At 42.7% G+C, this 15,763-nt stretch overlaps 1 protein-coding gene across 4 annotated transcripts; it reads left to right on the top strand.

The window, feature by feature from the left end:
* Nucleotides 1–1,226: 1,226 nt before the first annotated feature.
* Nucleotides 1,227–15,554, top strand: hp1bp3 (heterochromatin protein 1, binding protein 3). 4 transcript variants are annotated; one of them, XM_023269821.3, is made up of 13 exons: nucleotides 1,227–1,377; nucleotides 1,835–1,912; nucleotides 2,330–2,510; nucleotides 3,578–3,640; nucleotides 3,747–3,903; nucleotides 4,002–4,145; nucleotides 4,286–4,345; nucleotides 5,392–5,531; nucleotides 5,855–5,945; nucleotides 6,320–6,479; nucleotides 8,231–8,342; nucleotides 8,457–8,624; nucleotides 14,165–15,554. In XM_023269821.3, exons 2-13 carry the CDS (start codon nucleotides 1,849–1,851, stop codon nucleotides 14,700–14,702), a joined length of 1,878 nt encoding a protein of 625 aa, XP_023125589.2. In that variant the 5' UTR covers nucleotides 1,227–1,377; nucleotides 1,835–1,848; the 3' UTR covers nucleotides 14,703–15,554. The 4 variants fall into 4 exon arrangements, with proteins under 4 accessions (XP_023125589.2, XP_023125591.2, XP_035803834.2 ...); XM_035947941.2 differs by lacking the exon at nucleotides 1,227–1,377 and adding an exon at nucleotides 1,578–1,600; XM_023269822.3 differs by lacking the exon at nucleotides 1,227–1,377 and adding an exon at nucleotides 1,600–1,738.
* Nucleotides 15,555–15,763: the final 209 nt, after the last annotated feature.

The following is a 15,763-nucleotide window of genomic DNA, read 5'->3' as shown; positions in this document are numbered from 1 at the left end:
GGTACATCTGTATTAAATGGCCACATTCTATGTTGCTGTGATTTCTGATCACCAATAACTGATTTTTTAAAAAAGCTGCATTTCTACAAAAATATGCTGCATTTCTGACAATTCCATATGGGGGAATGAACAGCCTTGGTGGAGTACTACGTGCTGAGCGCTTGTTAATATAGTTACTTATGAATCAATACTTACGATTACTTTGCCAGCTTGAGTCTCTTTTTGTTTTATGTTGTTACACTAATTTTGGGTTGTTATTGTGATCTTCTATGAAGGGTGTCTTTCATGTTTCTTGATCAGCTATATCAAAATACTCAACTTTTCAGGTAATATTAAAAGTTTTAATACATTGCCTACTTGACTAATTAACCAGAACACAGCTATTTTTATTGTTGGTATGTAAAAACTACAACTGCCATGAGTTTTTGCTTGAGACATCCAGTTGAAGTCTCATCACTACTGCAGTTTTTGAATGCAGATACAGTAGTAACAGATCTATTGTAGTTAAAATAATCAGGACTGAACATCTCAGTATTACCTCTGAGCTTTTTAGGAAGAACACTGAAAGAGAAGTCTTTGTGGGTAAATATATTGTTAGCTACCCTGTTTTCTAGTCAGTATAAATAACATTAAATGTACATGCAATGCATTTCTGACTTAACTTATGTCTATAATTACATTTCAGAAATACCCACATCAAATATGAATTCTAGAGTTCTTTATTGAAATTAGGAGTAGCCAAAACTCAACTGAAAGATGGCTTTAACTCACTTTAATTTGGATTTCTCAGATCATGATCTTACTAAGTGAAAGTGAATTGTAAAACCCGAAATTGTAGTTATGACTCGTCAAAAATGCAACTGAGACATCTCTAATATCAGTCATCGCTAACAGAACATATAAATCAAAAATCCTAAGAGGACAGATGAAGTTTTTACCTATCCCGCAGTCGACTATGTAGTTCTAAAAAATATTGAAAAGTTGTTGCATTAGAGGGCGGGGGGGGGCTGTTTTTTTTTTTTTTGGTATAGGTATGACATTTTTGTCTTCGCTCATGTCTCGTGTGTTTTTGTTTGTTTTGTTGTTGTATTTTCGGACAGCCATTACAGCCGTTTTTCTTCTTCATTTTTTTTCTTGGACACCCATCACGGTTTGTTTCTTCTTTTTTGGTTGATATTTCGCTTCGTTTGTGTGCTTTTTGTTTTGTTTTGGTTGTGGGGCTCTATCCGGGACTGGGAATCCTCCGACGCACCGTGTGACGCAGCACGCCACTCACCAACGGTCCTAACGGGGCGGGGCTCCAAAACACAGAAAGCGAAATAAAGGATCGTGCAGAAATTTACCCCAAAACATCTAATTTTCCCCGACTTTTAAGAGGTAAGTTTGCTCCGCATTATGGTACAATGATTGCTAAACATGCAGTTGCACGGATTTGACGGTGTAAATGAATACCCGGCTGGCCTGTGCTTTTTACAACATGCAACTGAAATGAATTTCATCTTCCTTGTGCGACGCCATCATTGTGTGTGTAAACCAACGGACAAAATGGCGAAATGGCGGAAATTTTCTGGCTGCTCGTCCTCCGGCTCGCGTGAACACGGTAAAAATATGTAGAGAAAAGTCTGCAGGATGAGGCGGGACTGCGGTACAACCGCCCAGAAGGTGCTCCGCGTTTTATTTGCGGAATTCAAACGGCACCTTTTCTCCACTATCACCCTGATAGGCCTCAATGAATGAAGTGGGTTTGGCAGCGGCGCCATTTTTAACCACGCACGTACACAGAAACGGGCCCGGAGCGGTTCGGTGCTGATAACCACCTCCCCTCTCTGTCCAGGTTAATCTCCTGTGATGCCGATTCGCCGAGCCGCTGCGACTCCGACACAGGAGAAGGCCCCCTCGGGAGCAGAGAAAGGTGAGGTCGGGGTCGTCTATTACCTGAACGGTGGGCCCGTGAACGCACCATCACCGCCATTGAAACCCACAACATAATGGAGCAGTTTTCACTTTTTCTCAACACAGAACAAACACGACTGTAGTTTCTCCAGCAGTATTGTAGTAATACCTGCAGAGACGTGTGTGTTGTAGAAGTGTCCAGGATTAAGGTTTTGCAGCATGATGTTATTTACCTGAATCTGACCTACTTAACAAACATCTCTTTTCTTTTATGTGTACTAGTTAGACATTAAAGAATTTTCAGGTTTTTGGATAACAAAAGTTTAGCGAAGCTTGCTTTACACACTTATCTGTGACAAAAACAAATGTCCATTATTTGTGCACATCCTCAGGTTTTACTGCATTTCTTCCTACATTACTTTTAATGATTCCTCAGAGCCTGAAGCCTCCTCAGAGGAGTCGCCTTCTGCTGATGAGGAGCAGGTTGCATCTTCAGCTGCGGCGACCAAGGGGGATGAGGATGAGACGGCAGGCGACACAGAGCCCACCGAGAACGGCGAGAAGGCCGATGAAGGAGCTGCAGGGGAAAAGGAAGGAGAAGGTGCTGAGAAGAAAGAGTGAGTCTCACCAGAGAGATAATCTGCAAGTGTGAACACTGCGATATTTCACTCTGATAGCACTTTTATCTGTTAATATGATCCTTACCTCTGCTGGATAACAGCAGACTGCTCCTGTCATGGTTGCAGTGTTGCATTTCCAAAACATGTGACCTGTCTCAGGCGCATTCGTGCCCTGTATCATAGTTGTCAGACAGATGTGCCCGTCCCTGTGCCCGCGATCTCGGAGGAGTCCAGGAGGAGAGGACACTGGCATCGTGACCATCTGATGATTTGTTAACACCTCAGTCTGTTTTTTGAAGCTCAAAGAAAGAGCAGCATTATCTACTTTAAACTACCCACATTTGCTTTCTCACTTATTCCACTAAAAAGTCAATTTAGGTGTACACTTCCGTTCAAAAGTTTGGGGTCACCCATTCAATTTTATGTTTTCCATGAAAACTCACACTTTCATTCATGTGCTAACATAACTGCACAAGGATTTTCTAATCATCAATTAGCCTTTCAACACCATTAACTCACACAATGTAGCATTAGAACACAGGAGTGATGGTTGCTGGAAATGGCCCTTTGTACCCCTATGTAGATATTCCATTAGAAATCAGCTGTTTCCAGCTAGAATAGTCATTTTACCACATTAACAATGTCCAGACTGTATTTCTGATTAATTTAATGTTATCTTCATTGAAACAAAAATGCTTTTCTTTCCAAAATAAGGATATTTCTGAGTGACCCCAAACCTTTGGACAGTAGTGTAGTTGACCATATTTTTTGGCAGGTAGTGAGATTCATGGACCGACACATGTATGGAAATCAAGGTAGTATAAAGAAAGTTTAAAATATTTCATTTAGCAGTAGCTGAGGTACATTTAACCTTGTTTTTAAGTTTGTAACTTTGGTCCTCCTCCTTCTCTTCTCCCAGACCTGAACAAAACAAACCTTCACCTTTTGTACACATGGATCACTAGCATTTCAGTTCAGTCGGGGTCAGATTTACCATGGTGGTCATTAAGACAGATGTTCTCAAATTTCATTTTGTCTTTCCCGTCGGTGACAATCGGACAAAGTGACAAATGCAAGGACTGCGCGGCTGGACAGTGCGCAACACACTGCTATGTTCTCCTACTAAGGTGAGGATGTGATAAAGATAAGGGTGGCAACAATCACAGTGAAATATCGCTTCTAGAGAACCGACTCGCTTCACTGAATCTTGTGCTTTGCTCCTTTTGGTGACAGGTTGAAGGACGGCTACAAGTACGAGAAATCCAAAGTCAAGAAGGTGAAAAGGACGATTCCTGCGTGGGCTAGCGTCACCGCCAGCAAAAAGGTTCCCGTAACCAACTTTGCAGGCACTCAGAACAAAGTGGATAATATCCTCATTGAAGCCATCACGGTGTGTGAAAACGTGAAACCATTGCTCAGCACAACCACTCTTAGTTGTTTTTTTACTTTTTCTTTAAAGTGATTTTTTCTTGTCTATTTTCTTTGCAGGCTTGTAATGACAGGTCGGGGGTTTCGTACCAGTCGGTCATGAAATATATTGTGAAAAATTACCCGGGGATGGAGCTTGACAGGAAGAAGTTTCTTATCAAGAAAGCAATGAAGAAACACATAGAGAAGGGCACCATCAAACAGGTGAAGGATGTTATTTGTTAACCTACCCATGTGTTGGAATATAAAGAAAAGCCAGGGCTAGTTGTTTTGTGGATTGCAGTGTGTCTTAACTTCTGTTCATTATTGTTTATTATATTTTTCTTTCATCATCTCTCACACAGCTGAAGGGTAAAGGCCTTTCAGGAACGTTCACCATTGGGAAGCAGGCTCCCTTGTCAAAGGTATGTCACGGCAGAGATACTTCACTGTGTCTTGGCAGGAAGCAGTTACTCCCTCGAGTCCTGCTGGTTGCCTGGCTACACCAAGTAGCTGTTTTTATACTGGAGTTTTTGTACAGATTAAACCAACAAACTGTAACATGCTAAATCATGAGCTTTAGAGGTGCTGGGAGTTTGTTACTGTTGGACAGAGTTGTTTACTGCCCTCTGGCTACATCCACACTGATACAGTTTCATTTTTAACTTGCTACTTCGTCATAGTAATGTGCCTTAAAGTTTGACTGTCTGTAGCATGAAATGAGCTATCATATGTCTGAGCTCTTGGTGGCTTAATCTTGTTTATACTCATGCCAGACACCATTATATATGCAGTGTAACCGCAGAGGATTGTGGGTCAATATGGCCACAAAAGCATGCTGGCTTGCCTGCTTTAAAACCTGACCAGATGTAGTAGATCACCCTGGTGTATTTGGCATACTACATTCAACATATTGTGTATTAGGACATTCCAAGTCTTTTTCTGGTGTTCTGTGATTAAGACTTCGGTAAATAGTGACACAGATGCCCATGTTCTCCTTCTAATTGAGCCTTCTACATCTAAATAAATAACTTGTATGTAAATGGTCATGGGTTGTGCCTTTTTAGGCATGTTAGCATGCACAGAGAATATTCCTGAAACTGAGTGAAAACACTGACATTGGCAATTTAATTGAAAATGCCATTTAAAAAAAAAAAAAACAAACATATTAGCACAGACATAGCTTCTGCCTCCATTCTCTGTGCTAAGCTAGGCAGCTGACTGTAGCTTCAGATTTAGGTCATGAGCTACACTTCCATCCCTGATTGGACTGCAGTGTCGACGCTGTTAAATAGGACAATGGTTGTACTCCTGACCAGATGACCTTCAGTAGATGATGAGCGCACAACATTTTATGATAACACTTATGTCAAAGAAGTAGTGTCAGCAGTTTTCTTCTCCCCATCTTTTCCTATGAGACTGGGATGTGTTTGCTTGTAATTGTCATGTCTGTAAATGGGTGGTGTTTTAGAAAGCAGCTCAGAAGCAGGAGTCTCTGGGAGATGCTCTTCCTCTCATCATCACACGGCTCTGTGAGCCCAAAGAGGCCTCATACAACCTGATCAAGAAATACCTGGAGCAGCACTTCCCCAAACTCAACATCGAAAACAGGTACAGTGCTTTATTACTGACCGTTTCCTTACTGAGTGTTGTTATTAAGTGTAATTGACCAGAAATGCAAAAACTAATGTTTTTCATCACTGATTCATTTCTTTAATTTTAGCGAGTAACAGTTACAGCCTCCCAAAATATCAAACTTTTAACTATACGAAACATGGTTCATGCTAGCAACTTATTGCTTAGGAATGAACTTGTAACAAAAGGTAAGTTTTTGGCACTAGTGACTGCAAAAAATATGAAGATGCACACTACAGTTAGGGTTCAGATATCAATTACTGAATGCATTAATGATGAACTAACTGGTTCGTCTTCAGGCCAGAAGTCCTGAAGTCAGCGCTGGTGAAGGCAGTAGAGAGAGGACAGCTGGAGCAAATCACTGGGAAAGGAGCCAGAGGGACATTTCAGGTGAACCTCCTTATAGCACTGAATGCATCTGTTCCAAAATGAGTGAAACATACTATTCAAGTGTGGTTTAGAACAAATATTTCTATCCTGGTGAAGAATGATTTGCAGTGTTCTGCAAACAAATAAAAATGACTCACATCATTCCTTATCTCTGGCTTTTGTAAGCATCAAACAGCAAAAAACTTACAAGATACACTTCATTATAAAATAATGGCCACAATAAAAAGTAAACCCTGGATAATGTCTCCAGTGCTTATTCACAGGGAGTCATGTAAACGGTTGCATTCAGTGGCTATGTAGTTGTTTGTTTGTGTTACTACTTTGACTGGCACAGAGACAGTGTATCCTGAAGTGTTCATATCCGACTGTTACAGCTGAAGCGCACAGGCAACAAAATCCTGCTGAAGGGCGGTGCCTTAGAAGACGCCATCACCGCTGCCATCACAGCCATGAATGAACCTAAAACCTGCAGCACTACAACTCTACGCAGATATCTAGTAGACGCCAACAAGGACAGAAAGGAATACCAGTTAGGTAAGACTCCAGCTCTCTCTCTGCTTCCTGTCTCACATTGTTTCTCACTTTTAAAGTACAACAGAAATATTGGTTTCTGAGAAAAACACTAAACTAGTTTAAATCTGTTCAATTTCAGCAAAATGCAGTTTTCGACAGCTCGGCTTAATGTTCATCTCTCTTTGACTTAAATATGTTACATCTGCCAGTAGCCTAGACCCACACAGTTAACTAAATTATACAAACATGGGCTAATGATTTATACTCCCCATCAGCCAGCTCATTGCTTGGATGCAGGCTCGTTCATGAATTACTCCACCATGGAACATGGCAGAGTTATGTGACTGGTTTGTTTGTCTGTCTGTTCACAACGTTACTCAAAAATGGACTAACGGATTTGGATGAAATTTTCAGGGAAGGTCAGAAATGACACAAGAACTAGTTGATTAGATTTTGACAGTGATGCGGCTTATAGTCTGGATCCACGGATTTGTTAAAGATTTCTGTATCATTACAAGATAGCGGCACGGTGTCACTGTAACTATGACAACAAGTGAACACTATGTCAGCTGCCTGCTGATGATCATATGATTGTGATCCTACTACAAATCCACCGCTACGGACTAATTGGGACTTATCCACCAGAAATGATACAAGGAACAATTGATTAAATTGTGGAGGTGTTTCTGAGTCCCATCAATTCCTGCACCCGCTACATATGAAGGTCACGCGGTTCGGTATCCGTACATAACATACACATGCAGAACACACGCCTGTGCTCAGCACAAGGTCATTTTGTTTGTGTGTACATCAGTACTAAATGGCCACATTCTATGTTACCATGATTTCTGATCATCGATAACTAATAAACGAATGCTGCATTTCTTTAAAAAAAAAAAAAAAAAAGCTACATTTCTGACAATGCCATATGGAGGAATGAACAACCTTGGTGGAGTACTGCGCTCTCTGAGTGCTTCGCTAGTGCAGTCTGAAATTGTCAGAACATGATCTGAGTTTTTGTTCAGTTTCAGAGCTCACAGAGTAGATTTAGTGATTTGAGAGCCCTCAAGCAGGACATCTCTGTTTTGCTTTCTTTTCACCCTTCTCTGACTGTTACAGTTAAAAATACTGTCAAAGGAAAAGTCTTATGCTCATTTTTTATTTTTTTGCTGAACTGCAAAGATTGAGAGACAATTTTTAAAAAAAAGAGAAGTAATTGAAGTAATGTTAGTTCTTGTCTTTGTTTTTTTCCTCATAAAACATAGATATAAGAGCACAGTTAAGAGTGCTGGATCAGTATGCATTATTGGTATGAGTAGTAGCACCATTAGGATCTGTAATGATACCTTAATGTCTCTAATTAGAAAGCAAGAAAACAGGTCTCACACCAAGGTTGATTCAGTATTTCCTTTGTCTGGTTTGTGTTTAGCAAGTTACTGACTTACTAGTATGTTACACTCAATGCCTGCAGCGGCTACACTGGGTGGAGAAGTGTGATGGTGCTGCTGGATTACTTTGATACTGAAGAAACCTGAAAAACTGAAAGATTCCCAGACAAGTTTCTGTCCAACGTGAGAAGTACTCTGTAACTCTTTGTGACACAAATTGGACAGATTAAATGTCCAAATCAAGTTCAGTTTGTTTTAAATCATTGTCATTTCTTCAGATTTTTCATGTTTCGATTTTGGATTGAAGATTTAATATGAAAAGAATTAATGATACGGTGATTTCCAAAAAAATTGAGTCAGTAAAAATTGTTCTCTTGTCTGTAGTGGCCAACCTGAGGAGGACTCTGACCAAGTGCAAAGTACTCGGATGGATGGAGCAGATTACTGGTCACGGCTTTACAGGGACCTACCAGCTCTCGTTTCCTTTCTACCCGAGGTATTTCTACTACTGTTAATACTCTGTATCATTCTTCTGAAGATAATATCCACACAGCTCCTATACTTCATGCGTATTTAGGTCTGATGTTTTCATTTTCCTTTTTCTCTTCAGTCCTACCATCCTATACCCAGACAAGTTTAAAGACCTTCAGGACAAAAAGGCTGCAGCTCCAACTAAACGGAGGAGGACAGCAGACTCTTCAGATGAGGAAGATGAAGAGGAGGAGGAAGAGGAGGAGGAGGAGGAAGAGTCTGAAGACGAAGCTCCTTCCCGTCAGAGGTGTGTATAAAAGTTCTAATTTGAGCTTTAGTTATTTTTCCTAAATCCAGGGTTATCAGTAGTCTGCAGTAGGAATGTTTTAAGAGAGCTTCCAAAGCCAGATATTGTAAAAACTAAAGCGCTGTTTTAAAATGATAGCCATTCGACATAGAAAACATTAGGTAAAGTTCTCCTTTTAGAGAAAGCGGTAATTGTATCCAAAGCCATTTCCTGACATGCTGATCTGCTGCAGCAGGTTGTCAGTAGCCTCACAGCTTCATGTGATGTGTATAAAACCCTTTTCAGACATGGGATATGTACCATCAGTGGCTTTATCAACCTATTGATGGGTCAGTATTCTGTCAGTGTTACGACCCAGATGCTAGGGTCAGCTGGGTACAACAAAAACAACCAAATGTAGTGACAGAGGTAACACCAAAGTGGTCAAAGGAACACAAGGCTGGTGGATGTTGCTAAATCAAAGAACCAAATAAAACCAGACAAAGGCTAACAGAGTTTTTAAACTACCGTAGCTAAACAAAAACAAAACAACTAAACTCCTTAACCAAACCTAAACACAGTAGCAACACCCACCACAAACAGAAACTAATGCAATACAAATGAGTGTCATGTGCGCATAATGAACTAAATAAAACTGGTGCATCAAAACACACAATTCCAGCAAGAGATAACATGCTAATTCCCCCTCAGTGGCTACAGGACACACAAGACACAAGTAAGCTTCTCACCAAGTTAGTCAGCTGCTAACAGGCGCTACAGTCTTCACCAAGACTGGTAATTCCTCACCAAAATAGCAGTCGCTAACAGAAGCTCTAATTTCCGAGTAGCCACCCCTCAGTGGCTATGGAACCCAAAGAACACACACAAAACACGACTCAAGATGCACCAGGACAAACTGGTCACGTTAAAGTTTGCCTCTTCTCAAAGACTGAATGTACATCATGGAAGATGAAAACACATTTTTTGAATCAACTCTGATGTAGCAGATGCTAAACTCGCATGACTGATCATCGGGGTCTATTTCTTTCTTTGTCTCTGGACAGCATGAAACATGGTCAATACCAGCTGACATGAAAGAATAATAATTCCGAAAGACTTCTCTCCATTTCTTTTGTTTGTTTCTTCCTCTGCTTCATAGGTTTTAGCTGTTAGCAAGGCAGGTTTTGTTTACAGCTTCATTTCTGGTCTTTATTACAACAACATCTGTCTATATCTATAACGAAAACTTCCGATACCACTACACAGCAGTATTTATTCACTCCAAGTCACTTAATGGCTTTCCTTCTTTAATTTTTTGTGACATTTCATTTAATTTGTTACTTGAAAGTTATGACACACATTGAGTATTTGCATTACAATTGAAATGGACAGGTACATCAAGTTTTATGCCCTACTGTTCAAAAGTTTGGGGTCACTTAGAAATGTCCTTATTTTTTAAAGAGAGACTTTTTTTCCAATGGAGATAACATTAAATTAATCAGAAATACAGTCTAGACATTGTTAATATGGTAAATGACTATTCTAGCTGGAAATGACTGATTTTTAATGGAATATCTCCATAGGGGTACAGAGGAACATTTCCAGCAACCATCACTCCTGTGTTTTGATGCTACACTGTGTTAGCTAATGGTGTTGAAAGGCTAAAGATAAAGATAAAGTTCTTTATTTCTCCCCACTCCAGGGGAAATTTATGTTGTTACAGCAGCTTTATTTACAATATATACAAGGGTGAAAAAATTTTTTTTAACAGAAAAAATAAAAATAAAGTTTAAAAGTGCAAAGATGTGCAGTGCAAGAATGTCAGTGCAAATTTTATGGTTTGGGGTGGTAATGATATAGTCCAGTTTATGTTAACATCAGCCAGTGATGCTGATGTTGTAAAGTCTTATAGCAGATGGGATGAAGGACCTGCGATAGCGCTCCTTCTTGCAGGGTGGATGTCTCAGTCTGCTGCTGAAGGAGCTGCTTAAAGACCCCACAGTGTCATGCAGTGGGTGAGAGGGATTGTCCATGATGGATGTGAGCTTTGCCAACATCCTCCTCTCACCCACCTCCTCTATGGAGTCCAGGGAACAGTCCAGGACAGAACCGGCCCTCCTGACCAGTCTGTTCAGTCTCTTTCTGTCCCTTTCAGTGCTCCCTGCTCCCCAGCAGACCACTGCATAGAAAATAGCAGACGCTACCACAGAGTCGTAAAATGTCCTGAGCAGAGTCCTGCACACTCCAAAGGACCTCAGTCTCCTCAGCAGGTGGAGACGACTTTGGCCCTTCTTGTACAGAACCTCTGTATTGTGTGATCACTCCAGTTTATTGTTGAGGTGAACACCCAGGTATTTGTATGTGTCCACCATGTCAATGTCCAAACCCTGGATGTTCACCGGTGCAGTCCGGGGTGTCCTCCTCCTGCGGAAGTCCACGATCATCTCCTTCGTCTTACTGGCGTTGAGCTGCAGATGGTTTTGCTCACACCAGTCCACAAAGTCAGAGATGACTGTCCTGTACTCCCGCTCGTCCCCCTCAGATACACACCCGACAATGGCTGTATCATCGGAGAACTTCTGGAGGTGACAGCTCCCAGAGTTATAATGGAAGTCCGATGTGTCCAGGGTGAAGAAAAAGGAGGAGAGCACTTTCCCCTGTGGACCTCCATGCTGCTGACTACCACATCAGACACACAGTGCTGAAGCCTCACGTACTGTGGTCTGTTGGTGAGGTAGTCGATGGTCCAAGCAGCCAGGTGACAGTCTACTCCCGCTCCTTCAAGCTTCACCCTAAGCAGAGAAGGCTGGATGGTGTTGAAAGCACTGGAGAAGTCAAAGAACATGACCCTCACAGTGCTGCTGGGTTTCTCCAGATGAGTCAGTGATCTGTGCAGCAGGTAGACGACTGCATCATCCACTCCAATGTTCGGTTGGTAGGCGAACTGCAGTGGATCCAGATACTGGCTCACCTGGGGACGGAGGTTCCTGAGGACGATCCTCTCCATGGTCTTCATCAGGTGAGAAGTGAGGGCCACAGGTCTGAAGTGGTTAGGCTCCCTGGGGTTCCTGGTCTTAGAGACAGGAACCAGGCAGGAAGTCTTCCATAACAGAGGAACCCTCTCCAGACTCAGGCTCAGGTTAAAGATGTGCAGCAGCACCTGACAGAGCTGGTCTGCACAGTCTCTAAGGAGTCTGGAGCTGATTCCATCAGGACCTGCAGCTTTCCTGGTCTTGATCTTTTTAAGTTCACTTCTCACCTGATCAGCTGTTATGGAGAGGCAGGGGGAGGGTGGCAGGGGGAGGGGTGATGGTGGTGGTGGGGGGTGAGACGAGGAGGGGTGATGGGGCTATATGCGGAGTCCGGAGGTGGTAGAAGACGGGGATGGGAGGAGGGGTGCTGTTGGTGGTGTTGGTGGTAGAGAGCTGAGGTGTGAAGAAGGAGCTGGCTGGTCGGTGCTTTGATGAGAGGGGGGAGGAGTGGGAGCAGAGTCGAATCTGTTAAAGAACAGATTCAGCTCATTGGCCCACTCCTGGCCTCCTGCTGCAGCTCCCCTCTCATGGCCTCTGCTGTAACCAGAGATGGATCTCAGGTCTCTCCAGACCTCCCTTGTGTTATTGTCCTGCAGGTGAGATTCCATCTTGGTCCTGTAGCTGGCCTTGTCCGCCTTGATCTTCTTCTTTATCTCCTTCTGCACCCTCCTCAGCTCCTCTTTGTCCCCAGATCCAAAGACCCTCCTCTTCTCCTTCAGCAGGGCCTTCAGTTCCAGGGACACCCAGGGTTTGCTGTTAGAGAAACACCGTACTTTCCTGGTCGGTACGATGTTCTCTGCACAGAAGTTGATATAGTCCGTAACAGTGTCTGTCAGTGCATCAATGTCCTCCCCGTGTGGACCACACAGCACATCCCAGTCTGTGGTCTCAAAGCAGTCCTGCAGCGCCTCAGTGGCCTCGTCAGACCACTTCTTCACATACCTGATGGTGGGGGGTTGTTTCTTCACCATAGGTATGTAAATGGGCTGCAGTCTCACCAGGTTGTGATCTGAGTGGCCCAGCGGGGGGAGGGGTGAGGAGCTGTATGCATCCTTGATGTTTGCATACAGCAGGTCCAGGGTTTTATTGTCTCTGGTATGGCAGGTCACGTACTGGGTGAACGTGGGGAGAGTGGCAGAGAGCGATGCATGATTAAAGTCTCCTGAGCTGATGATAAGAGACTGAGGGTGAGATGTTTGCAGCTGGGACACTACACTGTGGATGAGTTCACAGGCTGCAGCCGCATCAGCCGAGGGAGGGATGTACACAGTAATGGCTATTACATGTGAATACTCCCGGGGCAGATAGAACGGACGCAGACTGACCGCCAGTAATTCTACATCCTTAGTGCAGAGCTGCTCTTTAACACTAATGTGCCCAGCATTACACCATCTCTCATTCACATACATCGCGAGGCCCCCTCCCTTTCTCTTACCACTCTCCCTCACGTTCCGGTCCGCTCTGACCAGATGGAATCCGTCCAGAGTTAGAAGTGAGTCCGGAGTGAGTTCGTTCAGCCATGACTCCGTGAACATCATGAGGCTGCTCTCCCTATACTCCCACTGCAGCCTGGTCAGCGCCGTCAGTTCTTCCATCTTATTCGGGAGAGACCTCACATTCCCCATAATCACAGATGGAACGGACGGCTTGTAGCGTCTCCTCTTCTCCCGACGCTTCAGTCCTGCCCGGCATCCTCTCCTTCTTCTGCGGAGCTCAGCTGGGATGTCTGGTCTCTCCCACGACGGCGGCCTGGCCTGGCTCAGCGCCAACAGCTGTTCCCGACTGTAAACAATGGAGCCATGGCTGAACGGGTCACCAGATGCGGATTTTAAAAGTTCCGAAAACAGTAGTAAACAAAGTAGGGAAAACGCTATTTGCACATCCATGTCTGTCCCGTACAAAAGCGTCACCCTACTTGCTGAAAAGAAAAACTTAAAGAGAAGAAAAGTACAAAAATAACTAAACAGACCTAAAGTTAACCGGAGCTGCTGTAACTAGCTGCCGCTGGCACGGCGCCATCTTGAAAAAAAAAAAAAATTGATGATTGATGATTAGAAAACCCTTGTGCAGTTATGTTAGCACATGAAGAAAAGTGTGAATTTTTATGGAAAACATGAAATTGTCTGGGTGACCCCAAGCTTTTGAACGGTAGTGTGTACATATAAGGTTAGAGTTTTTTGAATCCAACATGACGTGAGTCTGTTCCAGACTGTTTTTTTTTCCTGCTGTTGGATAACAACAGATAGGGTTGGGTCACAGCTTTTTTTCTACACTGTCATGTCACTCACTAAACATAACAACGTCCCACATCCGTACATCGTAGTTCAGACTTGTGCTGTGTTGGAACTTGAAAGTGATGCGGAAAAGGTCCAACCTAGGAAGATTGTCATTGCAAATTTTACAGTGGTGACCTAATTTTGACATGAAACAGACACGTTCAGATTAGGAAGCCGGAGTTCATATCTGAGGGAGGCTTATTTATGCTCCTTGTACTTAACTGTCACTGCTTTCTGTTCAAATTACTCCTAGGAAATCTCAGAAGAGGCCTCCACCCAAGGCTCGCCGTCCTCCATCAACCAAGAAATCTCGGAGCGCGAGTCAGTCGAAAGCTAGAGGGAGGGGACGAGTGCTGGCAAAGAAGTCACCAGCCAAGAAAACGGCAGCTCCAGCCAAGAAAACGGCAGCTCCAGCCAAGAGAGCGGGAAGGAAAGCATCAGCTTCTAAAAAGGAATCCGCATCACCATCTAAAGCCACACCTGTAAAGAGAGGTGCTCCTGCAAGAAAGCCCAAAACACCAGCAGTGAAAAAGCTCACCAGCCGGAGGTCCAAGCGACCTGTGGCCAGAGAGTCATCAGCTGAGGAGACAGGCACAAAGGAGACAAGGAGTGGGTCCAAGCGATCTAAGCCAGAAGAGTCCTCCCCAGAGGAGCCTGCAGTTAAAAAGGCGACGAAGAGCAGTTCCAGACGGCAAGACCCCGAGGAGTCGTCCTCTGAAGAGCCTGTAGCCAAAAAGGGGGCAAAGAGCAACAAGCAGTCGGCTCGAAGGTCCAAGAGAGGGAGATACTGAACCCAGGAACACCTTCTACAAACTGGCAGCAGTCAGCCATTATTGTATCAGTGCTCTTGCTCTCTTTTTATCATTGTTTTCTCCCTTTTTAATGGGGCAGTAGTTTTTTTTTTTATTTCTATTGTAGTATAAGAACGTTATCCTACCAGTTAACTGTACTTTGAGAGTTTCTGAATTTCCTTTTTAATCACCATGTGTAGAAAAGGTCAGTTAGTGTTGCCATTAAAGCTGCCAGCTTGCAAAAGCATAGCAACATCCAACAAACTGTAACTAGAACCATGTATTGACTTCTGTTTTTATATGTTCTTCATCCGCTCAGTAGGTGCTGGCAGCACACATTCCTAATTTCAGTTGAACTGAGGTACCAGTGTTCAGGAGAGGATAAAAGAACTTCCATTTCTAGGTTCTAATGTTGTTGAAAAGGTTAATCAGTTACTAATTATGTTACTACTTTATAAAAACGCAGAAAGGTTTTTTTTTTCTGTGTCCTGGAGATCTCTGCATCAGAAATTTATTATTTTTATTTGAATTTATTTAATGCAAAAAAAAAAAAAATCCCCTAGAAAATATTAGGCCTGCAGGTGTCAAACTGAGGACTGACCAGAGGATAAAACACTGAGAAGTATTCAAGTCACATTGAGAAAAAAAGTCATTTTTGGATGTGTGTGGAAACAAACCTATACTTTAATTGATTTTATTGCTTCACAGCTGTAATTCAGTACCAAACTGTAAGAAATGTGTGTTGTGAATAAGACAAAGGAGGATAATAGCTCATGCATACCCTGCATGCATGTATTCCTTGTGTTGTTAAGCTTTTTTCCAAGTCATTAATAAAATGGCTATATTTGTAAACTCTTGCTGTATTTTTTTTTTATTATTAGCATTTATTTATTTAGTGTGAGTTATTAATGTTTTATTATCATTAACAAGTAGTAATGAACTGTTAATTGGGACCAGGGAGATGTCTGCATGTAAAATCACAAGAGAAAAAGCCTATATATGTCGTTCGATGTCTTTTTTTATTCAAGAGGAGATTGTATTATTTGGCATATATGGTCTGA

The sequence above is a fragment of the Amphiprion ocellaris genome, chromosome 5, assembly GCF_022539595.1.
Source record: "Amphiprion ocellaris isolate individual 3 ecotype Okinawa chromosome 5, ASM2253959v1, whole genome shotgun sequence".
Lineage (NCBI taxonomy): Eukaryota > Metazoa > Chordata > Actinopteri > Pomacentridae > Amphiprion > Amphiprion ocellaris.
This window is presented reverse-complemented; position numbering and strand designations above follow the sequence as displayed.